At 39.8% G+C, this 27967-nt stretch overlaps 1 protein-coding gene across 1 annotated transcript; it reads left to right on the top strand.

Annotated features, from left to right (window-relative positions):
* On the top strand, nt 1-27733 carry ABHD17C (abhydrolase domain containing 17C, depalmitoylase). The gene is made up of 3 exons (XM_056499807.1): nt 1-1023; nt 23298-23477; nt 26229-27733. Exons 1-3 carry the CDS (start codon nt 491-493, stop codon nt 26446-26448), a joined length of 933 nt encoding a protein of 310 aa, XP_056355782.1. The 5' UTR covers nt 1-490; the 3' UTR covers nt 26449-27733.
* The last annotated feature ends 234 nt before the right edge of the window (nt 27734-27967 follow it).

The following is a 27967-nucleotide window of genomic DNA, read 5'->3' as shown; positions in this document are numbered from 1 at the left end:
GCGGGCGTCCCGGGGCCGGGGCGGAGCCGCGCGTGGGGCGCTGTGTGCGGGAAGGCGCTTCCCGGGATCCTGCATGTTCCTTGCGGGGGGCCGGCTCCGGGGCTGGGCCGCCGCACCGAGCCGCGGCATCGCGGAATTCTATTTGTAAATGTGTACGTGTGGCTCATGTGCCGTGAGGGGGTCTAGGGTCGTGTTTTAGGGAGTTGCATTTGCTGTAGCGTTGGTCGTGGGGGGGGGGGGTTGAGGGCTGGTTGTAGCCCATCTGTATTTCGTGGGGTTGTGTTTTTGGTTTGTGCAAGCAGTCTGCAGGCTTTGAAGAGCTGCATTGCTGTTGCCGAACTGTAGTTCTGCCAAGGTTGCCATTGTTTGCGTTCTGGGAGGGCAGCCGGTGGCCTCGCAGGAAGGCGGCAGGTCGCGCCGGAGGAGGGCTCTGGGTCGGTTCCGTGCGACTTCTTTCCAGGAGAGGTTTAGCTTTTCTCCGGCGTCTCTGATGCCAGAACAAGGCCCCAGAATGAACGGTTTCTCTCTGGGCGAGCTGTGCTGGCTGTTCTGCTGCCCGCCCTGCCCCAGCCGCATCGCCGCCAAGCTGGCCTTCCTGCCCCCGGAGCCCACGTACACCGTGCTGCAGCCCGAGCAGCAGCAGGAGCCCGGGGCGGCGGCCGCGGCGGGCACCCCCACGGGATCCGCCACCTGCAGCCTGCACCTCAGCGAGCGGGCCGACTGGCAGTATTCCCAGCGGGAACTGGATGCCGTGGAAGTGTTCTTCTCCCGCACGGCCCGAGATAACAGGCTGGGCTGCATGTTCGTCCGCTGTGCCCCCACTGGCCGGTACACGCTGCTCTTCTCGCACGGTAATGCTGTGGACCTGGGCCAGATGTGCAGCTTCTACATTGGCCTTGGCTCCCGCATCAACTGCAATGTCTTCTCCTATGACTACTCCGGCTACGGGGTGAGCACCGGCAAGCCCTCTGAGAAAAACCTGTATGCAGACATTGATGCAGCCTGGCAGGCCCTCAGGACAAGGTAAATGGATATTGGGGACAAGGTATTTCTGTATCTCCCTTTAATCCTAGTAAGTCTGCACGGTTAACCTTGCTGAGTGGAAGGGAAGGGTTTGTAAATGGTTTCAGTTGCTTAGGTGGCCTCACCAGATGTTCCATGAACAGCTACAGTGTGATTTACTGGATGGCTTCATTTGCTAAAATGATGGGCAGACCTTCATCCTTTGGCTTTTTCGAGATTTAGAGGATTATTCAGATGTAATTTGTGTTAGCCATTGCTTCACCATTGAAAATACCCATCTTGATGAGGACATATTGCACTGGTTGCAGTTTGAGCTTGCAGGCTGCAATTAAACCTGTTGTTTGAGACTTGCCTGCCACTGTCTACACTTAGAGGCAACCCAGGTGAGCCAGAGCTCTGACTGAATTTGGCAGTGGCCTTGGCCAGGGCTTACCAGGAAACTGCTGGTGTTGCCTGACATGTTTGGGGCTTCGTGCAAGCTCCTGCAACGCAGATATCTTTTTCTTTTGGCCTCCAAACCGCTGTTATCCAATGCATATGGTGGTGGTGGGCTGGAAGGAAAAAGTGTTGACATCTGGAAGTAGAGCTGGGGTTTCTGCCAGGAGATGCCAAAGTATGTGGCATCCAAAGGGATGGAGCAACAGTGAGAAGGCTCTGGCAAGAGGCAGCATGGTGAGTGGAAACAGTGAGCCCTTGGCTTCTGGAAAACCCTGAGCAGAGCTGTGGCTCTGACTCCTTGCTACAACTGATGGCCGTCCCTGGGCCTCTCACTTCTGTCCACAGAAACCATGAGCTCCTTTTGCTGTTGCATAAGTGGTTCTTAAAGTATGACCTCACACAACATGTACTGAAAGAAAAAGCTTTAAAAAGCTTAAATTGTAGTAGGCCAAGAGAATAGAGCGATGAACGTTTTCAGTTCTTGGCTCTGGCCTTGCATAGACAAACTTGGCTTGCGTGAAATGCGTATTTAATGTCTATCTTGGGGATACATGCCAGCTTCAGAAATAGTGACAGGAGTTGTTACTAATTTAGATAATTGGCTTTGCAAGAATCCAGGGATTGGTTAGTTGTGGAGTCCAAATGCCTCTTGACATTGCTCTGCCTGAGTCAAGCGAAGGGCGGGGGGAGAAAGGTGTAGGGGGAAGTTTCCCTTCCATAGCATGTGTTCTGTCTGCTTGGGGAGCAAACCAGATTTGGGGCTTATTTTCCAGGAGCTTAAAAAAAGATTTGTTTCCTTGAATATAAAATAATATGGTCTTATGTAAAGAAGTGATTTTGATGTGCTGTTTGCATAATAAATTATTAAGTGCCACTACAACACACATGGGTGATGTAAATAAGATTCAAGGGAGGAAAAGTGCTACATCTCAACCAAGTCAATGTTTGTCCTTCAGTTGCTGTCTTTTCTCTCCTTCATTTGATATTTAGTTGATGATATCGTTTTATTTAAACTTTCTCAAGCTCTGAAAAAGTGCTTTCACATCTGCCTGGAAGTGCTTCTTCTTCAAAGCATTTAGTGTATATTTCAGTTCCATATAGGCCCAGAAACAAGGGGTTCCTTCACTTTTTCACTTTTGAGAAGCCTGACCCAGTAGGTGATGCCATCATATGCCCAACTTGCTGTGAGAGGATTTGGCTTCTTCAATAAATGTGTAACTGGGCAGGTTTGTGGTTTTCCATCACTGTCCCTTCAGTGGTTTATACAAGATCTAGGCTCTGCTTTCCACCTTAAATTGAAGAGTAGAAATTTCCCGGCTCTTACTTTGCCATGTTGGTTAATCCCACATTTTAGTGTACCTTGAGGGTAGGGTTAGAGTAGTTAGCATTGGTTAGGTTTCTAACCTAAAATTCCATTTCAAAAGCCATTGGAATTGGGTGCCCAGGGAAGTGGTGACATCACCACCCTTGGAATAGTTCACTGGACATGTGAATGTGGCACTTGGGGTGTAGTTTGGTGATGAACATGGTGGTGCTGGGTTAATGGTTGGACTCGATGTTCTTCGAAGTCTTTTCCAATGTTAATAATTTTGTGATTTTATGTTTACAATATTTTAGGTGCAAGTAAAGAAGTTGGCCACTGTAAAGTGTAAACTTCAATAGAAAGTCAATCAGTTCTATTAACAGTTGACTTTAACAGGTATGAGCTGAAACCTTAGTCTTTCTGCTGATGAATTCTCCAAGTAACAGTGTGAACTTTACAAGACTGATCATTTGCCAGTCCTCAGTCCAAGTGGCTCACAATTAAGTGAAATATTCTGCAGCAGAAATACAAGTATGCCTCTTGAGGTAAAATGTCATGTTTGAGCATTCCTGCTGCAGCAGTTCCTCGGTAGCTCCAGGAGATTGTGTATGCTTTCATTCTTAATGCAAATTCCTGGCGTTTGGCCTCCAGTCATATGGTAGTGAACTGTAATGCAGAGTTAAAAGTGAGGTCTTAAAATAGAGGTTCACTGTGCCATCAAAAGCATTTAGTCATCTGTGCTAGGTTCCGTGGGAAGCTGTTGCTCTTCTGAATCCACCAGACTTTCCACCTGGCAGCAGAAAGGAATTAAAATGTTGCAAGTCTGAGACTCTTTTCTTTTAAATTGTGCCTCTGAACTGCCACGGATACTTAGCAATCATTAATTTATTGGTGTGTTTTGAAAGGTGCCTTGAGGAAGGTGGGAATTAACCCTGTGCTTGGAGGAAGCTGTCAAATTTTAGAAATGATGGTGAGCTGGCAGGGGTTGCCATCATCACTGCAGATTCTGACTGTATTTTTTTCAAGGCCCTGAAACAAGGCTCTTGCTATCACATATATGTTTAGAAATCAAACCTTATATAACAAACGATTATAAAACTATCTGAAAGCAGTGGATGAAAAAATTAAATCATAAAATTCTTTTGTTCAGTTTCACTTATCAGCCTGTCTTTGCAAAATCACTCTCAACTGTTCTCCATTCTTTTAGCCTTTGTAAAGGAAGCTTATTTTCATTAATTTAAAGGAATTTAGTATTTCTTCTCATGAATATACTGTATCTTAAAGGGTAATTCTACTAATTCTTGATTTTAAATTCTGTCTTTTAGCCCAGTAAAGATGTTGACATACAATTTTGTTCCCTTAAAATGAATTTTTACAGATTTTTCTACAGAGGCTGTAATTGTAGCATTGGTTGTTTCATTCTGGTATCAAGTATTGCTTGGTGATTAATTTGGTCTTTTATATGTTTTTTTTTTTCCCCATTTGATTAACAGATTTCCATCTGGTATCTCAATGTTTCTCAAAAAGAATTTTCTGTCTTACTGCTACAGATCGTATTTTTGTAAGTGTTTTATTTTAGGCAGGTTGGGCTGATTTTGTCCTGTTTGTTTCAAAATCAGAACCAAATTGAAGAAAATGTGTAGCAGACTGTCTTCTCTCATTGTCCATGTGGTTTTAAGTTGCTTTTTGTTCGGATGTGTCTCTTATCCTAATATCTGATTGTCTTAATGCAACATCTGTGCAAGATGACTTGATTGTCCTTCTCTTCCCCCCCTTTCCTGAATCCCACATGGAAAGGTTGAACTTTCTAACACTTTTACATTAAGACAATGTACAGTACTTAAAAACAGGATGCACATGTAGGGCTTGGGTTCAATGCTCAAGCACAAAACCATGGCTGCTTTGTCGATCATATGCTATTTATATTAAAATCAATTTGTATGTTCCCTAAAAATTTGGAGAAGGTTGGTAAAGCATTTTAAAATCCTGGTCAAAAGTAAGAAGGCACTGCTGCCCCACTCCCTCTGCTTCTGTAGTAAAGTATCGAAGAGCAGAACCTGTTAGTCCATCTTTTGGATCCTGAAAGGAAGTGAAGCAAATGTAATTAATAGCTTAGAAGAGCTGTTCTTGTTGGATTTAACAAGATACAGCTGAATTTGTTTTTCATGGTGCACAATATAAACTATTTTTTTAAGCTTTAAATAAATTATAGATGCTATTGCAATGCTTAAATCCTTAATTCTCAAAAAAAGTTGCATTTGAATTTGTCTTTCAATCCATAGCAGAGCATTGGTTCACTTTCAGTTTTTCTACTTCTTGATCAATACAGTATGATGGAAGGAATTGAATTGTGTAATGGTGTAGTAAAATCCATGGGCTTTTGATCACTGGGTAGTAGATAAAATATTTAGATAGTTGTCTTAACTATTTTGCCAAATTTAATGTTAAAAAAATGCAGACCAAACCTTTCATTATGCAGAAATTTTATTATTTGTGGTGCTGATTATCAGGAGATTTTTATGAGATTATCAGGATTGCTGTTTCCTGTGTAGGAGCTGGTGGAGAAGCCTTACATTGAGTAAAATCAGGAAACACACCTAATTGGATTAGGCCAGAGTGATAACTAATCTCCTGAGGTTGTGTCAGTTTAGTTTGTCTCCGTTCTGATGTGATGAAGTGCTTACAGCTTTCCAAGTGAATAACAGCTTCAGGGTTTTTTTACCTTTTCTAATCAAAATAGTCAATTTCTACTTCAATTTTCTTTGCCACAGAATTTTCTTTCACCAGCACTATATTTTGTGTGTGATCCAAGCCGTGTTCTTTAGATTGGATGCTTAAAGGTTTTTATCAGAAGTTACCAACTAAATCCTGACATGAGGAAAGGCAGTGCTTGGCAGAGCCACAGTTAATAATCCTGGAGTAATAGGGTTTCCTTTCTTCATGGAGCATCACCTGGTAGATTGTTCAGTCATACCAGCTTTTTGAGAATGGTGTTACAATGTCTCCAAAGGATTTTTTTAAAGCTACTATCCTCTAAAACTGACCTTACTCTCCCTGCCAAGGCCAACACTTCAAGAAAGGCTGCATATAACTGTGAGCAAAAACAGATGCATACACAATCCTCTGCTGTTGTCTATGCAATGAGCAGAGATTAATTCAGATGATGAGCGTCCCTAGGACAAATACCAGCAACTGCTCTCAACAGATGCTCTGATGTTCAAAGTTATTCAAAATGTTTACTGAGCTTTGGTGTTGTATTACGTCTTTTAGTCACTGAAGTAAAAGTAGTTTTGTTAAATATTTCCTTGTTTCTGTCAGGACTACAAGATCAAAGCTTGTTTAAAAAGAAAAAATAAGAGGAAACTTCACTGTCGAGAATATTTTGCAACTGGTGTTATTTGGAAAGAAAAATAAGCTGCCAAAGAGCCTTTGGCTAACAGTACATGCTCTCCTGAGTGTGGATAGTCCTGAAATTCAACTGCCTGAACTGGAGATATTGGTTTACCCTGATGTACAAAGGTTGTAAGACCTGGTTCTTAACATGATCAGAGCATTGAACATAAAAGATTCCTAGAGGAGCATATTGCTAAACTCTCCATGCTGAAGTAACTGTCTGCTTTTTAGCACTAAATGACATGAAGTGCACAGGAAAGGCAGCTTTTTCTCTCTCTCTAGACAGAGAAGTGTCACCTTTTGAGGCTGAGCTGGTGGTTGCTCTGCCATGGCTGTTTGACCTGTGCATGTTGCTGGTAGCTCTTAGATTTGTTCAGTTTGTTCTTGACAGGGGAGTTTGAGCTGGACTGTATGAACCTCAATGGCTTTGCTCTGAAGCCAGGGTCAGTCTCTAGTCCATCACAACCTCAAAACCAGAAAACCCCTCCAAAATTCACCCTTTACTCTGTTACTCTGCTACTTAGAAACATTCCAAAGTGCTGGGCTACGTTTACACTGGTTCATTACTTGTGAACATAAGTAAAAATAGCAACAGCAACAACAAAAAACGTAGCAGTGCTGTCCAGGACTTGTAGATAGCTGTGGGAATGGATAGGTGGAAACCATTTCAGGGTGTGCAAGTGGTTATCTGCCAGCATCTGGCTTTGTGGGAAAAACAGACAGTCAGCAAATGGATATTTCTGTTTCCATGCTGAATTTCAGTTTTCTGTGGGTTTTTCAGTCCTGTGATGTTTCCTCTTGTGGAGATAGACTAGTACAAGGGCAATGCCAAGTATTGGCTGTTTGGAGCCTGACTCCTGGGACTAAGGTCTGAATTTCCTATTTCCTTTCAACATGATGTGCCAATGTTATGATACCAACCTTTCATCCCTGCCCCAAACCCACTTTTAAGTTCCACAGTTGTATTCTCTGTTGGTTTTAAGGCCAGCAGTCTGAAGATTATGCAGCACTAGTAAAGAAAATGAACAAATAACATAGGAGTTTGGTTTTTTTCCCAAAGCTGATAATAAATTTAATGAATAACTAAGAATCCTTTCTGCCCTCCTTCACAAATGTAAATCAATTACTAGGCTGCATTGGAAGCAGTTGAAAGGAGTCATAAAGCAAGGTATGTGTTGTACATAACATGCTTTGTACATACAGCTTGCTTTTGCCACGTAGCCCCTAAGAAGATCAGAAATCTTTTCCCATGGATTAGATGGCTTCAGGTGCCACTGAACTTTAGAGGAATTAAAGCCACCTGTGTACAAGATGAGGAGTTCCTTGTGTTTTCCTGAATCTAGGAAAAAATCTTTTTACAATTTTTGAATGCTGGTGGCTCTTAGGTGTCTGAAATGAAGTGATTAAGAATAGAAGTGATTAAAGCTTGGGTTTGTATGGCCTAAAATACAAAACCAAACCAACTGATAGACAGTATCTCCTGTATCTCCTGTGTCAGTTGGTGGTGGATAATTGAGATTGCTGCAGAGGAGCACTGGTGAATTGAATAAGCAGTTGCAGTGACCCATTTGCTGCTGCTTCATCTTGGCTGCCCTGCTTTCCAGTTTTTAGATGAATGACTTACACTGGTCTTGCATGCTCAGCCTGACATCTGATGATGAAGCTCAATTTTATTCCTGACTAAAACTGAGTATTTCCTTGGCAGTGTTTTTTTTTTCAGTGTGTCAGGTTTTGGGAGCAATAGGAAATGTGGGATTGTAAACCCAGGAAATACTGTATGAACACAGAGGGATAAGGATGCTTTTAGCAGAAGGCTAAGAATGTAGAATGGGATGGATGAATAGTGCACAGTGTCAGCTTAAGGACAGAGGAACATCCTGGCATTCTTTATTCCAAGGGCTAATTTGAGAAAAATGGGTTACTGTTATTTGCACATTAAGCTCTGCTGCCCACAAACAATCATAGAAAGGTGCAGGCATGGGTCAGTTTATAATGACAGAGATATACTGGCATTATCTGTATCCATATCTTTATATTTTTAACCACTTTGTTAGCTTTACATAACAAAGGTTCTCCTGTTAGAATTAAACATTGTGGTTGGATTTGCTGACTGTGAGACCAAGTAAGACAAAGGCACAAAACTGAGCTAAACAGCAGGATCTGGCTCAATGCCCACCCACCTTCCCACCCTTGGTGTCATGTTTCCTGATAAGCACACACGTCTTTGGGAAAATCCCTATAACCACGAAATAAATCTGTAACCTCTCAACTTTCAAGAAGGGGAATTCCATGTGGGTTAACGAATGTGGAAGATGAGGTTTTAAGTTAGTATACTTGCCTCAAAGTCTAGATGGAAAAGTTTAAATGAGAGGTAATCTCACAGTATTGCCTCTGGTTTTTATTTTGTATTGCAGATTTGTTAGAAGAACTTCACGTATGCTCTTCTGGCAGTAATGTTATTTATTGGTACAGTCTCTTGAAGTTCTTTCTAGGTGTACCTTCAAGATGAAAATTCTGTTTTCAGCTGTTGATTAGGAATTGTTTGTTGCTTTAGACAGTTTGGGCTATTTTTTTAGGAAGATTAGTGTTACTGTACCTTATTAAAAAAAGCCTGCTTACATGTATAAATGCTACTTCAAGAACTTTGACTCATGGGAGCCTTATTTATCAGCCAAGGCATGCTGCTAAATGAGCTGCATAGCTCAGTGTCTGGCAAGTGACCCTTCTCAAGGCATGCAGTACCAGCTAGAAGCTCTAAGATTGTTTTTTGTTTGTTTGTTTTTACAGTATACTTGCACATTTCTTAAGATCCCAGTATGTTAGACCAGTTAATTTTAACTTTGTGCTGTGGCATGGCCATTTCTTTCTTTATGCAGCAGAACAACTGTGGAGTAATAGTTAATGGGAGCCAACAAATCTGGAAGGTCTGAGGCCAACTTCCAACACATTTCTCAGGGAAGCACCCTTTAGTAGTATGACTTGAAATGTTTCTCCTTTAATAAGGTTGCTTATTATGGGTTTTGCTAAGATTAGAGATTTTTTCTAAACGTTCCTCCTAACTTTTGTTATGAATGTCCTTACAGAGCTGGAAAAATGGTGTTCAACATCAGTAAAGAAGCAAAACCAGCTGTTTTTTTTTCCAGTGTGCAGATAAACTGAGATTAGGTTCAGATTATTTTAGCATTATTCCATGAATCTTAATAGCTCTTTATAACAAATTAAGCAAGACATTTTGTGTTAACTATTGCACTAAACAGTATATTGTGAGCCTTAATAATATGCAAAATATAAAAGCCAAAAATGATACAAAGTGAACTTCTGTTGAGCACTTTGTAACCAAAATTGTGTATAGAACCATTTCTACTTTAAAGAAAAGTTTGAGAAGTTGACTTGCTGCCTTAAGCATTGGACCAGTTAGGGCAGAACTTAATGATTGTCCCAACTCTGTATAGTCTTCCTCAACATCTGATGAGTTTAAGTAGGATTTTGGCTATAGGAGAGCCTGGGGAAAGTGGCATCTTCCAAGAAAATGCTCTTGGTTTTGGGGCATGTTCTCCAGGGCAAATTTACAAAAGTCTTTTCCAACATGCTGTTTATTGTTTAGAATTTCATTTCTTGCAAAGGTATTTGTATGTTTAAGTGTTGTTTTGGATTATTTTTGAAAGAAGTAGCTAATTTTATATAATATTTACTTTGGAGGTGTTCCCTGGACAATTCTTACCTGGAGGCAGCTACTCAAGAGCCAGTCAGTTTCCTCCTTCCTCTAAGACTGAAATGTATCCCAACTTGCACATTTAAGTTGTATTACACATTTTGTTTGTAGTATATTTTGTTGTTGCTCCCTACTGCAAAAAGCTTGTTTCTTTTTCTGGTGAAATAAAAAAATGGGTGTTTAATGTTACATAAAAAGTTACTGTTTCAGCCTGGCTATGAGCATCTCGTGGAGTTTTAACAAACTGTAAAAATACCGGAGTTGTGGGAAGAGGCGGGGTCATGTTTCAGCCACAGTTTTGCTATTTTTATGCATAGGGGTTTATGAACGTGTAACCTTTGCTCACACTGGTTAATAAATACACTGGGAGTTAACCATGTGTTGCAGGCAGCACTTTCTGATGAAAGAAGCAGCTCCCTTTCAGGAGTCAGTGCAGCAGGTTAAGATGTTAACTGAGGTTTCAACCTTAAGCCTGCCCAGTGTGCCTAAAAGGTTTTGACTTGCTCTGTCGCTGCCAGCTTCCAACCTTCTGTTTCTCTGATAGCAAAACCCTCTGTCCTGAACTCTTGCTAATTATTCATGTAATGTGATGTTCACTTCTAAAGACTGCTGTGCATAGGCCCAGTACAATCAGTTCTTTATCCTCTCTTTGAAATGTGTACTAAAAATCAATCTTGTAATGCAGAAATGACTATCTGTAAAGGAATATAGGCACAAAGTTGGCTTTTAGAGCAAGAAATTGTTCTGATTTGTATTTGCATTAATAAAAAATGAAGGTAATGGAACGTACTTGAAGATAATTTGGATCTGAATTTTTGATAGATCTTGAAAGATAATATTGTCATAAATCTCAAATGTTAATAGAGTTTTGTAGAGAGCGAGTAGGTTATAAAGTCTCCTTGATTTATGAGTTCTTTTCTGTCCTGAGGTGAAGGAATCTGTTGCCAAGTATTCCACCCTTCCAAACTGGATGTCCTTCTGTCAAAGCTCATCTAAGATCTGTAGATAGTTTTGCGTAGAGCATTGAACAGACACTATTGACACAAATAGGATTGGCACTTTCTAACTATTTCAGGAAATTACTCTTTCCATCCAAAAATATACTTTAATATTCATAATAAAGAACATAAAACCTAAGTGGATATTTCTTACTTGGATATAGTTCTAAATTTGTTGCATTTCAGCAGCAGGAGAAATTGCACTAAAGATTACTATTCTTTTTGGTTGACTTTCACAACAATTTTCTATTTTTCTTTTTTTTAGTACATTAATGTGTTTGTTAGTTTGAAATTTCATATTTCTCTTTTGCCTCTCTCTTGGAAGCTTTATGGTATTAGGAGAAAGGGAAATACTGTATCCATTGGAACTGTAAAATGGAACTGTGCAGAGATAAATAGGAAAAATGTGTGTTGGGGGAGTAAAGAGTAGTAGCTTGTGGCTGAAAGTGTCCATGTTGTGAAATTGTGAACTGCAGAAAACCTCCATGGCCAAATGCCAGCCTGGGTAGTAACATAGACATTAATACACTTCTTTTCCAAGCACTGTGCTGTTATCTGTTATTTCAAAAATAGAAACCCCAGCAGTACAAGACTTCTTTGTGCTGTGCTGGTTTATTGGGAGGCAGTTAAGTGCCGGTGTGGCATTGACTGGAATTGCTGACATTTTTTCCTACATAACCAGTTGTTCTGTGGTGATACTCCATGCACTCAAGTAGGGAGCCTACATGTTTTACAAGGACTGGATCAGTGACAGAGGCAAATAGGGGCCTGAGTAACATCCAGAAGCTGCTTTTCTTCTCATTTTTATTTTTTTAAATTCTAACATGCAGCTGCAGATCAGTTTCTACCTTTAGCATCAGCTGAAATAATGACCTTAAGTGATTGCATTAACAGTTGTCCTTGATCCACTTTAAGGTACTTCTGCTTCTTGTGGCATTGCTGGTAATTGCTCAGTAAGCATCCTTTTTTGAGAGGAAAAAGTTGACTAGAAAGAAATCTTTCACTAAAAAAATACAAAAGCAATTGGCCCTGTTAACTAGGTGTGTTGGCAGAAAATGAAGTCTTCAAGTGTACTGTTTGATCATTTTATTTACACAATCTGAGCAAAATGTCTTTTACTCCATAGACTCTGATGATCCCAGATAGGACAGCTGGATAAACTGAATGAGTATATATGACCTGGTTTCAGGACTGAAATTTCTCATCTGAGTTTCAATGTACTCTTCTCATTTTTTAGAATAACATTTGTTGCTTTAAGACAGGTTAAGTTTACTGATGCTCAGTGTTTACATATATCCTTAAATGCAGATAAATGTTTCTGTAATAAATTACTTTTTTGTACTATCTTTTCAGTTTCTTAGTGAGCACAAGGCAGGTTTTATAAGCACTTTAACCAAACAGAAGTACACAGAAGAAATTTTGTGCTAAATTTTATTGTACAGAATTCTAAGTAGTATTTACTGGGAGAAGTGAAGAGGGATTTAGCCCCTGGGTTTGTGGTGATAAAGGCTGTGGTTAGGAAATTTGATTTTTAAGCTCTGAACTAGTTATCTGTGGTCTGCTGTTCTAAAGCATATGGTACTGTTAATCCTGGTGATTGCTATATATTTTTTAATCATCTTAGGTTTATATTGACTGTTACTGAGGGTTGAACATTGATTGTGCTAAAAGTTCATTAAAGGAACATGTGCAAGATGAGGATGCTTGGGAAGAAAGGAATAGATGAGTCTGATTTAAAAGTCACGACTGCCAATATTAAAATGGCAAAGAAAAAAACACAACACTGAGGTTTTCTTTTCTCTGAAAAGACACTTGATGAATCTTTTCAGGTAATAAATTGCTTTCATGAAATGACTGTCATCTTCCATTTGCCACTTACCATTCTGGGTATTTGCTGGAATATTCAACGAATCCACTTGAAAATGGATAATTGAGAGAGACAGGAGAGATTCATCAGGAGAGTTGTTTCTGTGAGGCTGTGAATTTGGCACTTTTTGAAAGCAGATGTTTAAATATATGCAGATTCACACTGTGACAAAGCTCAGTGTTTTGAGCAAATAAAAAATTGATATGTGTTTTCTCCACTTACCATGAGGTGGGGAAAAATAGAGGTTACAGTGTCATTTATCCAAGTAGGATTTTTTCCTATTTATGATTCATGAGACATGTCATTGCAGAGGAAGTGCCTATTGTTTTGATTCTTAAATCAAAAGAAAATACTGTCTTTCTTCAAGTCTATGGAAATGGTTAGAGTAGCTCAGAGAAACCAGAAATGTTTCCAGGGAATTGAAGGAGGACTGTCCAAGCAGGATGTGTACCTGCATAACACAGACCATGACACTTCTGCACTGAGCTTCTCTATAGAGCCCTTCAGTGTTTGAGATACTGCATTTCTTTGAGAGGAGCTCATTCTTACCTAGCAACTTGGTTCTTCTACAGTGCTTGTGCATGTTAATGAAAGTTTATAAAGGAGACAGAAATCTTACTGCCAGCTGAGTCATCTTCATACAGTGCTGGCTGCTGAAAGACACATGTTCTGAGGACAGATGCCTTCATCTGCTGTTGATTCTTTTTAGGAACACTGGACCAGTTTGCTGTCATGGATCACTTTTGCTTCAGGACCTCTCTGCCATCCTTGTTCTCCATCCTGTGTTTCTGCTCTCTCATCTGTTTTCTATTAGAGACTCAAATCACTTGCCTGAGCTGCACTAATTCTTCTGCATGGAGGAAATGCTGCATCCAGTTTGTCTGCTTGCATTCCTGCAAGGCCTTATCCATTCCAGCTCCCATGTAATCCTCTTGGACTCCAGCTCTGTTGCTCTGTGGGAGAGACAGCATTCAGATTGGCAGAGGTCTTTGAAGAACAGAATGAAAATGTCGGCTGTAATAGGATTTTGGATACCAGCACCTGCTGTTTGTGTAGTTCAGTTTTTTCTTTGTTCTCCTCTGTTAGTGTTAGGGAGGTAACACTTGGATCTTTTTTTTTTTTTTTTTTTTTTTTTTACTAGCTTCTCATTTAGATATAGCTATAGGTTGTCTGTAAGTGATGTAAGGAAAATGCTGTATCAGTGCCACATATGTCACATTTAATGACTTGTCAGCTCTATCAAATAATCATGGCAAGACCAAGTCATTTAATGCTGCTAATATTTGAGAATGTGAAGTTCTTAGTAAAACCTGTAGATGAAATAGCTTTTACTTAGAGACTGAAACACAAACAAAATTACAATGAACATCTAAAAGAACATGCAAAAGGAAGGAAAGAACGGAAAAAAGCACAAACAACAAACAAACCACAAAACAGAAGAACAACACACAAAAGAAAAATATCTTGAATTCAGAGTGGTGGGGTCATTACCTGAGCAGTTCAAGGGCCAAGATCTTTAGATATCAGAGTGCTCTGCTTTGAATTTTTTTCACCTAATCTTCAAAATATTAGTCACCAAAGTATTAATTCCAGTGTGAGCAAATCATTTAATGCTGCTATAGCATCCAGGCCACTAACTGCCTTCAGCCAAATTTACAGATATACTTCTAGTTTAAGATCCTTAGGTCAAGAATATATTTTTTATGAAGTTAACAGTGTGTGTGACTGACAGCTGTGCAAACCTTCTGGTGAGACGTTTTTGGTGAGCTTTGCAGTTTGATCCATTACAGTCTTAAGTTAGTCTTGTTCTGTTCAATGCTTATACAGTGATAGCTGTTTTCAGATATTACAGTCTGATACATACAAAGAAAACTCAACTGGAGCTGATTATTTTAGTCTTGACTGTCCTGGTTTGTGCACTGGAGCAGTTATTCCCTGCTTTGTGGGCAGCTGGGCTGTAGCTGGTGGAATGGGGGAAATGTTGGAGCTGGGTGGAGCAGGCAGCAGCTCTGGTCAAAAGCCACTGTGCTCCTCCCGTGAATAATTCCAGATCATGAGTCAGAGGCTGAAGCCTTGCAAGGTGCAGCTCATGGTAATTAGTGCCACAGCAGGGTGGCCTCACCTCAGCCTGGTGCTTTGGGTGTGTAGGGTAAGGGAAATACATCAAGAAGTTGATGTTTGATGTGAAGAGTCCTGGCAAGAGCAGTGCTCAAGACAGGTGTCAGAGAGGCTTTCATGAACAGATGGAAATACTAGAAGATTAAGACAGTGCTCCTGAACAAAAATGCTTTAAGTACTGTGGAGTAGATGCAGGATTGTTTCCTCCAGCCTTGTAAACCCTCAGTTTCCCAGTGCTGAGCCAAGGCTGGTGAGGAGGGTTATGTGATGGGCTTGGGAGGTGAGCCAAAATGCATTGGCTCACTGTGAAATTTCAGCCTCAGGAATAAGGCAAGGCTCTCCAGCTTGGACATAGCTGAAATCGAAGAAACAGCTATGAAAGCACAAAACTTTTGGGAATGCAGAACTGGCATTAGTATTTGCACTCAGGTTTGCTTAATGTCTCCTAGGGAATCAACTTCTGTGTTAGCTGACACATACTTGTTTTAACTGAAGTCTTTGCATTAAAAGATGATGTCTTAATGCATGTGGATATAATAAAATATTTCTTGTTTTTCATAACAACTCTTATTAGGTGCACAATTTTAGGGAGTGGTTTACCTTATTTTCAGATTTTGAGTGTAGGATACCCAAAAGTGAAGCGTTTTTGCAACAGTAAAAAGATGGATGAAGTTTTAATGTCACATCAAGTGTTGTGAGTAGTAATCATCTATCTTAGCTCTGCTGTATTAGAGCATAGGGTATGTGTGCAGTTGAAGTAAAAAAACCCCAGCAGGAGAGAGGTGATATAATGGATTCCTTCAGAAGATACTGTAGACAGAGCTGCTCTGTGAAAGTAGCTGAATTTTTTCTGCTGTCTCAATTTATTTAAGTGTACCTCAGAGAATGACTGTATAGATTTGGTACACTGCTTGCAGTAAAGTATATACTAGAAGTAGCTGGCTGAATATTTGTGAATTATTGATGCTATGGTCATAAAGAGTGCTCAGTGGCCAGCAAAAGTTTCCAGTCTTCTGTATTCCTGGTTTATTTGCTACAGAGCATCTTAATTAAATGCAAAATACTTCATTAAAGTTAATTCCAATGCTCTATTTTTAAAATAACTGGAGTAAAAAATTCATTTTATATGCCATTTACCTGTTGTGTCATGGGACTTAAAGGTGTGAATCAAGATTGGTCTAAGAAAGCACTTTGGAAGAAGCAGGAAACTATGATGAGTAGAGAGCTCCCGTGCTTGTTCAAATTCAAAACTGTAGTTTTGTGCCAGTGTTGTCTGCAGAACTGATTTTTAAGGGTGCTAAAGCAAAGAAAGTTGGGAGCAGTGGGAATTATGTTTGAATATATCTGTGTGTTTAAGTCATATTTCATTAACTTCTTGTATTTAAACTTACAGTGGGTTTGGTTTATATTTGCCCCTGTGATTAGAGAAATTAAACAGCCCCCAATATTTAAAGGTGGTTATTTAGGAATTAATTAAGGAAGGTGCTCACTCCTCATTGCATGAGTGTGCACTGAATTTGAAGTGTTATTCTTTTGTCATAGAGCAGTGGAATGGTGAAGGTAGGAGTTCAACAGATGACTGACAAACATCATTACTCAGTTTTGTTGTTTTTTTTTTTTAATGTTTTACAGGACTCCTCTTTGCTTGTCAGTGGCCTTCTTGCTTTCACTCAGTATGAAAGAATTAATGCTTGTAGGGGCTAAGTTATTCTATTACATCAGCATGCCTATGGCACAAGTTCCTGCTTAAATTTCAGTGCACATTTAATGAAAACTCTATTTCCTGCTTCCCTGCTATATAGGAAAATAAAAAACCAAACAACCAACCAAAAAAGAAAAAACAACAAACCCTCAGTCAGGCAGAAGCAACTGTTCCAAATCTGTTTGTTGTTTATACATAAAACTGCTAGTTCTTGTGGTGGACAAATGAGCAATCTATCATAAACCAAACACCAAAATCTCTATCCTGGGTTATTGTGGTGAAAAGTTATGTTATAAATACAGTTGAGCCTTCAGTAAAACAAAGGAGGTTTTACTTTTTAGTTCCTTAAAGACATAAATAGATCTGCAAACACTGATTGCCTTTTTTTTTTGCCTGGGGGGAAGGAACTTCTTGGTAATGGTGAAACTGGGGAGAAGAAAAGGTGGGGAGTGGATTTACTGTTTCAGAGCACTTGGCTTGCTCCGAGTCCTGAGCAGTTTTACTTTAGTCAGAGAAGGTGTTTCCCACTTTGAAATATGATAACTTCAGCAGCTATGTTTGAGGTGGAGGAACAAAAGGTGGCTTAAGGTTGTATTTCAAAAAGGAGCAGTTTTTAGACAAACTAGTATTATTTGGATTAAAAAAAAAAAAGTCATCCAGCTGTCACCCCAAAGCCACTCAGAGCAGATTAGCATAATTCAATTTATTTTAAATGTAATCTCATTACAATTTGTACTAGAGAATGCCATGAAATGCCATTTACCTTTATCTACCCTGGTTGTTCAGGGCAAACTTGCAGTGGCTTCACTACTCAGCAGCCTGTAGATCCCTGCTTTTGTCATGGATGCTTGAGCTCTCCAGTGATACTCAATATCCTTGTCAGGACTTGGCTGAACTGTGAGCACAGTTCTCAGTGTTTGATAACAGATTGCTGATTATCCAGGACAGTAATCAAGGACCAGTTGCAGTGATTTCATGCTTTGGTATAATTGAAATATAATTTCATGTACTGCAGGGCAAATGATCATTTTCAGAAGTGCCTAGAAGTTGCTTCCACTTGATAAACTTTATTGATATGAAAAGAAGAGCTGGTACATCACTGGATTAGTGCTGTAGTCACAGAGTCCAGCAAGCCTGCAGGAGTGTGATATTTGCTAATAACTTCCAAAATTTCCTGTAAGAGGGCATTTTCAAGAGTCGTAAGTTCATTCTGTAATTCCACTATCAGCTTATATTGGTTAGCACTGAGGTTTCTCCATGACATAATCAAATGACTCTGGTGTGGTAGTAAAAGTAATAGTGATATGAAACTGTGGTGGAGTCCTTGATTAAATTTCTCTGTCAGCCATTTAAATTATTTTGAGAGTGAACACATTTGTGGAATTACTTGTCTGCTCCTGTGACAGGGTGCTGGGACATATGCCAGAAAAATTGGTCTCTCTCTTTTGCAGCTTCATAAACCAGTTTTGGCTCTTAGCTCCAAGAAAATGTGAAGTGAAATGGAGTGTGGTGTACCTGAACTTGAATTGCATAGTACTCGTAGGCTTGGAGAGGAAGAAGGTAGAGAAGGAGGAAATCTCATGATTGAAAGAGTCAGTGCCAGTAAAACAGTGAAGAGTTTTAGACCTATGTGTGTGAATTCAAGGAAATTGGAGAAACTGGTACAGGGACACTTTTTGTGTGCCAGGGTTTTCCGTGAATCTCGAAATCTGTTTTTTCTCATTTGACAATTGTTACGGTTAACTCACAAAAATCCTTTAATCTAATACCTTCCTCTCAATTTAATGTTGGCATTTAGAGTGAAAATGTTGATTTATTTTAATGTAAAAGTCATGCAACATAAAATCATAATGTATGCAATCTGAATGTGTGACTTAATTGAGGATTTTTGTTTTTCTTTCTACCCCCAAAATTACATTTTTAGATTCATACAGGATTAAAGAGCTAGTTATTTCTGAAAATGTACATGGATATCTTATGGAAGTGTATAATGATGCTAGAGAATACCTATCTATGGTTCTTCACAAGTGATCTAAATTTCTCTGGATTATTAAACTTAGAGATAATACATTTTGAAAAGGTGATAAAGAGTATTTTGTGACAAATAGGTTTGTGTAAATGGAAAGAAGCAGACTTGAATAGGATATGAAGAGCTGAGCACGTGTATGTTCTAGTAAAGGTACTCCAGAAGTCACTATTTCCTCCAAACTGAGGCATGATTTGTGTTATTCCTAATGTATGCTAGATTTTCTTTGTGTCTTGAAAGTGATTTATTTAATTGGTGTTTGCTGGAGAGGGGAGTGCCCAGTTTCAGACTCAGTCCCCCCATGAGAATGCAGGAGCTGCTTACCTCATTTTCCTGGCCTTGTAAATTTATGTACTTATGTGTTGTAAGGAAGAACTCGCCCATCAGTCCCTGCCTTTAGTTTAGTAGCAGTTAAACTGCTCAACAGCATTATGGAGTGGGATTTGTGCCACCAAAGTACTCTGCATAGACAGTTTCTGAAAACTGATTTATTGCTGTTGCTGTATGCAGGCTGCTCTCTGTGCTTTCCTTTTCAGGTAAGGAATAATGGGACAGCAATATCATAAAAATTCAAGGTGAGGTTAACTTTATGGATTCAACAAGAAGGGACTGGCCTTCTTCATGAATATATATTTGACACTTTTGAGGACTGGCAGCTTTGGCCATGAGCATTGCAGGGCTTCAGCTGTGACATGTCTGGAGTCCCTGTAGCAGCATTCCACTGGCACTCTCCACCGAGCAAGGAGAGAGTAAAAATAGCAAGGGTAAACTTTGCAGCTCTATGGCTCAAAGCTGGAGCCCTGCAGGGAGGAGGGATTCAGTATCTCAGACTCATAATTAAAGATGCTTTGAGGTAATACATAGTTTGTGCTGTCATCCAGAAAGTCTGAGGTACTTTGCATGGCACTGATGCCATCATCAGTGATGTATGAGGAAGCTGAGGAGGGACATGGCCCAAGCCACAGCCATACAGCCAAGCAGGGGAAATAGAAGCAGTGTCTCATCCTCCTCTGCTGTGCTCCCTGTCAGCAGTATTCCCAGTCTCCTGTATCCCACTGATGTGCTGGCATGACTGAGGTCTCTCATTATCCTGTGAAGGAATAAGTAGAAGAGTCTGGAATGTGCATTTTTAATAACCAGCTTCTGTGCACATAGTTCATGCTAGCATGGGGAGACCAGAACTGCTGGTAAATCTCATTTGGATTTCCTGAGGCAGTAATACAACAAAAAAACCCCAACAAACTACTGTGGGGTGTTTTGGGGGCTTAGCTAGACCTGGCCTGAAGCTCTAGGTACAGAGCTGTACTGCTTGTGAAGGTTGCTGGGGGGTTTTCTGCACACAAATACAACCTGTAAGCCACACCGTGTACTTGTGGCTTATTGAGACTGCAGTAGGCTGGAGAGCTTTGAGCTTTGCCACCTGTGTTTCTGGGTAAGGGGGAGCAGAAATGCTTGCACCACTTGTACGGCAGTAGCTGCAGTAATGGAGTTCCCTTTGGGGAAAAAAGCACTCCTGCCCTTTTTTCTTCTCTTTTTCCCCATTTGTCAAAGCAGGGTTTTGCATATGCCCATGGTAACTGAGTCGTTTCCTGCTTTGGCTTTGCTGAAGGCTGGTTTCCACATTGCTGTGTTGCCCTGCTTGTTTAGAACTCTCTGATGGGCTCCACAGGAGAAGTGCCCAAGCATATCCAGAAATTTTACTTGGCTCTCTTGCTCCTTCGGATGGAGCTCTGTTTCCACAGAGACCAAAGCTTGTGTCTTTCAAGGAAGTTATTTTTAGGAGCTGCTGTTTAACTGGTGGAAAGACTTTTTTCCTTAATAGGAGAGCAGACTGTAACAGGATTCCTCTTTTTCTAGAGTGTCTTACTTTTTTTTACCGTATTCTTTCCCTTTTTCTGTGTCACCTAGTTTCCCTTTCATTGCCACCTTCTTACCCATGTCTGCTCTTCCCCTCTTTCACTTTCTGTATCACTGCTCTGGTTGTGTGCAAGGATCTAAGTACAAGGAAGTTCACAGACACTGAGGAGGAACCCATCTTCTGCTTTCAGAGTGTTGTGTTTTAAAGACAAAGCCCCCAGGGGGGTTTGTACCTGGGCTGAGCTGTGCTTGCTGAATCACCACTGGGCAGTGTTTGTGAGGACAGAGGATCACAAGGCCAAGCCCTGACCCTCAGCTCTGAGGACCTTGCACAGCTCAATTATTCATGGCCTTTGCTCATGGCTTGTCCTGTGTCCTTTGGCCTCACTAAATAAATATTACATTTATGTTTAGCTGTTTGTGCTGATGTTTGCGGTAAGCTCGATGTCTCACTTGCTGAGTGATGACCTAATGGTAAAGGGCTTAAAAAGATAAATCAGTTACAGTAACTCATCTGTCTTGAAAAGGGGAACTGTCCCTAAGTAAAGCTGCCCTGGAGATTCTTTTATTGTAAGTCAGTAGGAATGTAAAGCAGAAAAGACATTTGCTGTAATGATAGGCTAAGAGTGCATTAACTCAGTGCCCTAATACCCTTTTACAATTATTCATTTTATCCAGATAGTCATGTTTCCTTTCTGTGGAGTTGGATACTGAATAGTTATAGTGATGAAGGACTATTATAGGTTTAGACATATCTCTGGGCTTTTTAAATGATGCTATGGACTGTATCTGGCTTGACCTGGTATACTATGAAACAGATTTTTCTTTAGAGTACCTATTGCCACAAATAATATGAGATGCTTTCAAAAACAAAATGGCATCAAAAGGAGTGAGTCTAAAGCAGATCAGTTAAGCAGCACCCTATGCTGTCCTCTTATCCTGTGATTCTCATTCAAACATCTGTTTCCATATTCTGCTTATATTGTAAACCTTTTAGAAAGGAAACTTCACATTTAACATGATACTGAAGTTCAGGATGGAGTTGCAAAACCTACCAGCATTAATATCATTCCATCCCCACTGAAATGCCATGTAGGTGATCATGTTCCAGTCCTTTTTTCTTGTATATCCCTAATGCTGATGCATTTCTGCCTGTCTAATATGATGCAACAGCTGGCAGATAGGCTGGATACATGTGGTGCCTTTGGGGTACATGCCTCCAGCCCTTCCCACCCAGCAGCTGGAATGAAGTCTGTGATGATAAGACTTTGTTCCAAGGTCCTGTTAACCGAGTCAAACAGGCCCTGCTGTGTGCTGGACCATGTCTAACACTAAGGGAGAAAAAAAATCTGCTGAAAGAGCTGCACAACATCTCTTTAAAAACATCAGGCTGTGGCTGTGGTGACAGACTGCCAGCATCAGCTGCTGCTTGGATACCAAGAGGATAAAATTTTACTCCGGAGAGATATTTTTATACAGTTGCTTATTCATATAACTGTAGATGCCAAAAGCACCCTTATGCTCAGCAGTATAAAAATATTAAGAAAATTTCAGTTTCACAGAGGCTGCAATCCAGTTATACTTCATCATGAAACAAGACAGTCTTGACAGCCTGTAATTGGACGATTAGTACTGGATTATTCTTAATTTTAATTATTAATTGATCATTCTTCTGTTGAAATTTTTTCTTTTTGCACATACCAAATCATTTAGCTGCTTGAAAGTCAAGTACTCTCCAGGCCGGCTACATACCTTGCAAGCAGCTTTACAAGGAAATTGAAATCTTCCAGGTGTACATGGGGTATAGCCTTAACTGCAGTGTTTGCTTTTCAATGTCACAACAGTGACCACAGGACTGTAGATGGTTTAGACTATCAAAAAGACATGCTTTACACAAATTATTTTCTGCTAGAAATGTGTTTTCTTCTGTATTCAATTATACAGCTTGCAATGGGAGGTAGAGTTAACAGAGAGAAATCTTCTGGGTAAATACTTTATAGCTGAGTAACAGCTTTGATTTGCAGCTTTCCTAACAGTTCTGGTGTCCAAATACTCTTCACTTCTTCCTATCCACTGTCACCTCCTCCTGTGCCCCTTCCAAATTTCTTTCTGTATTGCATACATTAAATGAAAACTGAATTAGTCTCATTCTCAGCTCTTTTTGCAGTATGAAGCAGCACACAGGCTGGGACAGTTTCATAGAGTGGATGGGAATATTGGGGAACCATCCAGGATCTGCTATGAACCCTACATTTTATGGAATTATCTATTTTTATAGTTACAAAATAAACTTGACCTGTTTTAAACTGCAAAGAAAAATGAGGAATATTTTATACTGATCAGTAACTGGAAAAATGAGCAGACTTGTCTTTGTTGTCACAAACAAGGCAGTTTTGTCTTCTTATCCCAGCTGCATGGAATTGAAGGTGGACAGAGGAGTAACTGCCATGTTAAATGGTGGAAGGGCTGTTGGCCTCTAGGACATCCAGCTGGAATTCCTGAGAGTGACTCTGGATAGGGGGGAAGTCTGATTTATAGTTTGCTGTGCTGTGGAGTGAAAGACAAGAGCTGTTCCTGAAAAAGATGAAGATTAATGATCAAACTGCCATTCCTTCTTTGAGGATAGCTCTCTTCAACCTGTGTAATATTTGGGTTTGCTGAACTGTTTTAAAATTTAAAGTTTATGTCTCCTAGGAACAGATTTTAAAGTCCCACAAAGGATAAGAAGGGATGTTTTGGGTCTTATCCCCCTCTGCCTTTGTTGGTTTGGTTTGATGTCTGCATCTGTGATGTGCAATTGATGTGAAATGTGTTGTGTTTTGGCTTTTTTGTTTTAAAGGGATCTTTCTTTTTCCTGCAGGTATGGTGTGAGCCCTGAGAACATTATCCTGTATGGTCAGAGCATTGGTACTGTCCCTACAGTAGACCTGGCATCTCGGTACGAGTGTGCAGCTGTGATCCTCCATTCTCCCCTGATGTCTGGATTACGGGTAGCTTTTCCTGACACCAGGAAAACCTATTGCTTTGATGCTTTCCCAAGGTATGTGTCACTGCTGCAAGGGGGTCTTTCTATACTCACCATGCTCTGTAGGTGTTTAAAAGGGGCTGGTGGTGTAAGTGGATACCAGACTTGTATTTGTTCCTCCCTGGTGGGATCTGGTAGGATCCTGATTTTGTGACCTAAGCAAAGTCCCTGTCCCATCTTTTAGAAGATATTAAGCTTGTTTTAAGAAGCTCTAGAAAACTATATACAACAGGTTTGAAGGTAAAACATTTGCATAGTCTAGTTTTGCAACAGATCTGGAGTACCCAAATATTTGGGAATGGTAGAGGTCACAGGAACAGCAGATATTCTAGGAATCTTTTAGAACTTCTCATCTGATCTAAAGTTGTGGAAGAGTATGAGAGGGGAAGCCAGTCTTTCTATAGCAGGGCAGGGGGAAGCACAGGTAAAAAGCATGGTGTTCCTTAAAGCCTTAAAGATAGCTCTGATTACAGAAGTAACAGTGATTAGCTGTTACCAGCCAAATCAAATAGCAGTTTTAAAAAGAAAAATGGGAATGGGAACAGTGACAGCAGATGTACTATAGCATTTGAGTATTTTGTTCTTGCCCTGCTGAGCTGTTCATTGCTGTCAGTCTGACTTCCCTGGTCCTGGGAGCAGTGAAAATAAACAGCAGTGCACTTTATGAATGTGTGCAGCTCAACTGTCTGTCTTCACAGTGGGGAACAAAATAGTTCTGTGTGCACCTACAGTGAGTTGCTATTATGTGCATTTTATGTTGGGACTCCATGAGAATTTGGTCTCAGTAGATTTTTCTAGCTGCAGAGCTGTGTGGCTGAGAATACTAAGCAAGGCTAATGTGCAGTTTAAACACTGCTTTATGAGTCGCTGAGTTGGCAATGGGACACCTTCCAATTTTCTGCAAAATATAAATATTATCTGGCTTAATGGTCTGTGAATATATGTGAAAAAAAAAGTTTCATTATATGAATACTGAAGTGAAAGGGATTTCCTACAATAAATGAGAACTTTTAGTGTCTAGCCACAAAAATTATGTATAAACATCTCTGTAACTGTATGCAGCTGATAGGTCTGTTACACCAGACCTTTCATGGGCTTAAAACTTATACAGCTTATTGATTATAAAGTATTTGCATTTGGCTATGATACTAATTTTGGGGTGAAAATTACGGGGAAAAACAAAATCTGCATTATTCTTATGCCTCTTTTATGTTGGGATTTTTTTTTTATTCAGCGTAGTTGCACACAGCTCAAGTTCCACACAGGAAAAGTGAAAAAAGACTGCATTTGAACTTTACATAGTATCTTAAATGGCATGAAGCATGAGGGTTTTTTTGAGAGATATAGATGCAGAGAAAGAAAAGGGTTTACACCCAGCTGTTCACTGGAATACCAATGACAGTTTTCTAGAATACTAAATGCTGAGGTTTATAAGTGTGAGGCTTAGTGCTTCAGTTTGCATCTTTTTAGTTAACTTTGTTTTCATAAAACTTTTTTGAACCTGTTTTAAGTCAGGGTATGCTGGCATCTGTATTTCTGAAATCATTTTAAGCAGTCTTGATCTTTTTTTGAAATCAGTGGTCATGCCAAAATTGCACGCCTTCTTGTTCTTCAGGAGCAGGAAAATCCAAACACCTTTTATTAGCTACCATAAAGAAATAGATTTGTCCTCCCATGAAATTGAGTTGTATCAGCACTCATTTTTCCACATTCCTCCATTTGTTGATGGAAATGGAGCTGGTAGGAAGCTGAGACTTCATTAGCACGTGGTGTCTCTGCACAGCTTTGGGATCATTGGTAACTACCAGCATGAAATGGCTGTCTGGAAATAAAACCTGGGACCTTTGTGAGGAGAGTCAGAAAAAGCTGCTGTTCGCTGCTTGCAAGTTCATGTGCTACCAGGATGCTTCATAATTGGGGTTTTCTGACCTCTTAGATGGGAAGGTGCCTTTGTCAGTCTTCCCTTCCCTCAGAACCCATTTTCCTGTGGCAGGTAGTCTCAGGCTATATTGGTCTGCTAAAGGTAGCTAGACAAAAGGAAAAATGTTACTGTAAGGCCACTTTGCAGTCACAGCTGGCAAAGAGACTGGTTACATAAAGTAAAATCCTGTGATTTCTGTGGTTTGCAGTTAAATATCCCTGTGTAATGCTCTTCTCCCACAGTTTTCTAGTTCATTGTTTGAACTTAAACGATCAGTACAGAACAGATTGTTTTCCTTTAGTTGAATCTGCATAATTTGGGGATACAAAGACAGGTTCAAGCTCTGTAAGCCAAGGCCTTTTTTTTTTTTTTTTTTTTTTTTTTTTTTTTTTTTTTTTGGTTAATGAAATCTTATGACTGGAATTTAGTTAATTAGTCCCTAAGCTGTTAAATTGGAAGGTGATAATGTGTCATGTGAGAAGAGTCCATGCTGCAGAATGTCCCGTGGAATCTTATTTGCCTCACGGTGCTTTGTGTGATAGATGCAGTCACTGTTTTGGTGGGGGTTTTTTGGGTGCCAAACTTTATTTGCATGCTGCCCACTCAAACTTGTTGTTGTTAGCACTGGTGGGATGGTGCTGATGGCAGTGCAGGCTCCTTTTTTGCACGTGTGTTTCAGGAATGAGCCTTGTCCCATATCACTTGTGCACAGTTCCAGTGGTCTGCAGCCCTTTGAAAACATGCAGTGGTAACTGGGTTGTGTGTCAACAGTTAAGCTTGCTTTCTCCAATCATGTGAAACTGAAAGCCCCAAACTGATCTGTGTCTTTCTTTTCCTTCCCCCAGCATTGACAAGATCTCCAAAGTGACCTCTCCTGTGCTGGTCATCCACGGTACGGAAGATGAGGTGATCGATTTCTCCCATGGCCTGGCCATGTACGAGCGATGTCCACGAGCAGTGGAGCCCCTCTGGGTGGAAGGGGCTGGGCATAATGACATAGAGCTTTATGCACAGTACTTAGAGAGACTAAAACAGTTCATATCTCATGAACTTCCCAACTCCTGAAGAAGCCTACCTGATTTTACCTCAGTTACTGTGAACGGAAGAAATTACCTGGTTTTGCACATGCTTTAACTGGATAGCTGTAATAGCTTTATACTATGAAGAAATACCCTGTCTTGAGGGTGTTCTAATCAAACATCTGATGAAATTTGTCTTTTCTATCTGGAAATGATTCTACTAATGCACACAAATATGGTCAACTACTGTAATTCCAACAATTTTTAGCTTCATTGCCCTGAAGGAAGTGGGAATCCTAGCTGCTTATGGGGACACTTTTTACCTAGTGCTGTATTAATTGAAGATCAGTTTTCTCTGTCTCACTTCAGATCATTTATAATTCTGTCCTACAAAGACTTTTTCCCCACTGTGTTCTCAGAGTGGAGAACACAACTGTTATGAGCTACAGCTTGTTCTGAACAATCATGGGTTCAATCTAAGGGAGTACTTTCTCTGTGAAGTTTCTAGCTGTGGTATTGTAACTGGAAAGTTATTGTGATGAAGTTCCCCCTCCTCCCTTCTAGTGTTCTTTTGTTAACTTACTGATCTTCCCAAGTAAATTATTTAAATATACTTTTACCTGAAAATAAACAAACTACTATATGGGGCTAAATTCTGTAACGACCTCTCCATTACTTGTATAAACATAACTGGAATATTCTTAAAGGATCTAGGGACAAAACTGCTTTTGTTTAAAAATAAATGTGTAAATTTACTACTAGAAAACTCATTTTAATATTCAGATTGTCTGAATAATAGCCATAACAGACATTTCCTTCTGTAAAGCATTCCTGTAGACTTTTTAAAAGTACTGTACATATTTGAATTTACATTGTGCATAGATTCTTAATTGGTAGTTTTAATTTAAGTCTAGTTACAATAAACTGCAAAATTCTGGTTTGTATATGATTGAATACATTTTGTTAAAATATGTTTTTATCCCTATATTATTTTGCTATTAAAGTTTTATAAAGTTTCCAGGACAAAAAAAAATTTACACATTTATGTTTTGATGAATTATGTAACTAAATTTTCATTGAGCTGATCTTTTTAGTTTAGAAGTAATTTGATTCTTTGACACTGGAATCGCACAGATTATGCATCAGAAATGCAAAACACTTAAAAATTGTTACACTACTAGGATAGGTCTAATTTTTCCAAATTTAAAGGCCTTAAATGTACTGTAAGCCTCAGATTGTTGTATAAATTGATTGCAATTGATTGCAGTTTGTGTCCTGTTGCTAGAAAGCAACACAGTGATTGTAATGGAATAAAGGATGCATGGATTAGAGCTTGCTCAAGTTTGGAATCTTATTTGGTGCAAAACTTCCATACATGAGGAAAGTGTAAAAACTTAATAGAGTAAGCTGGGTATGTAAATCAGATGTGCAAGAGGTTGTGTTTAAATGGTGTTCAGCTGGTTCTAAGTAATGAAAAATCATGATTCATTGCCTGGAAGAAATATCTGAACATAGTTGATATGAATTCCTGTAACAGGCCTGCAGTTAATTTTCAGTGCTGCAAG

The sequence above is a fragment of the Oenanthe melanoleuca genome, chromosome 10, assembly GCF_029582105.1.
Source record: "Oenanthe melanoleuca isolate GR-GAL-2019-014 chromosome 10, OMel1.0, whole genome shotgun sequence".
Classification (NCBI taxonomy): domain Eukaryota; kingdom Metazoa; phylum Chordata; class Aves; order Passeriformes; family Muscicapidae; genus Oenanthe; species Oenanthe melanoleuca.
Note: the sequence above shows the minus strand (reverse complement) of the source record. Positions and strands in the feature narration are given on the sequence as shown.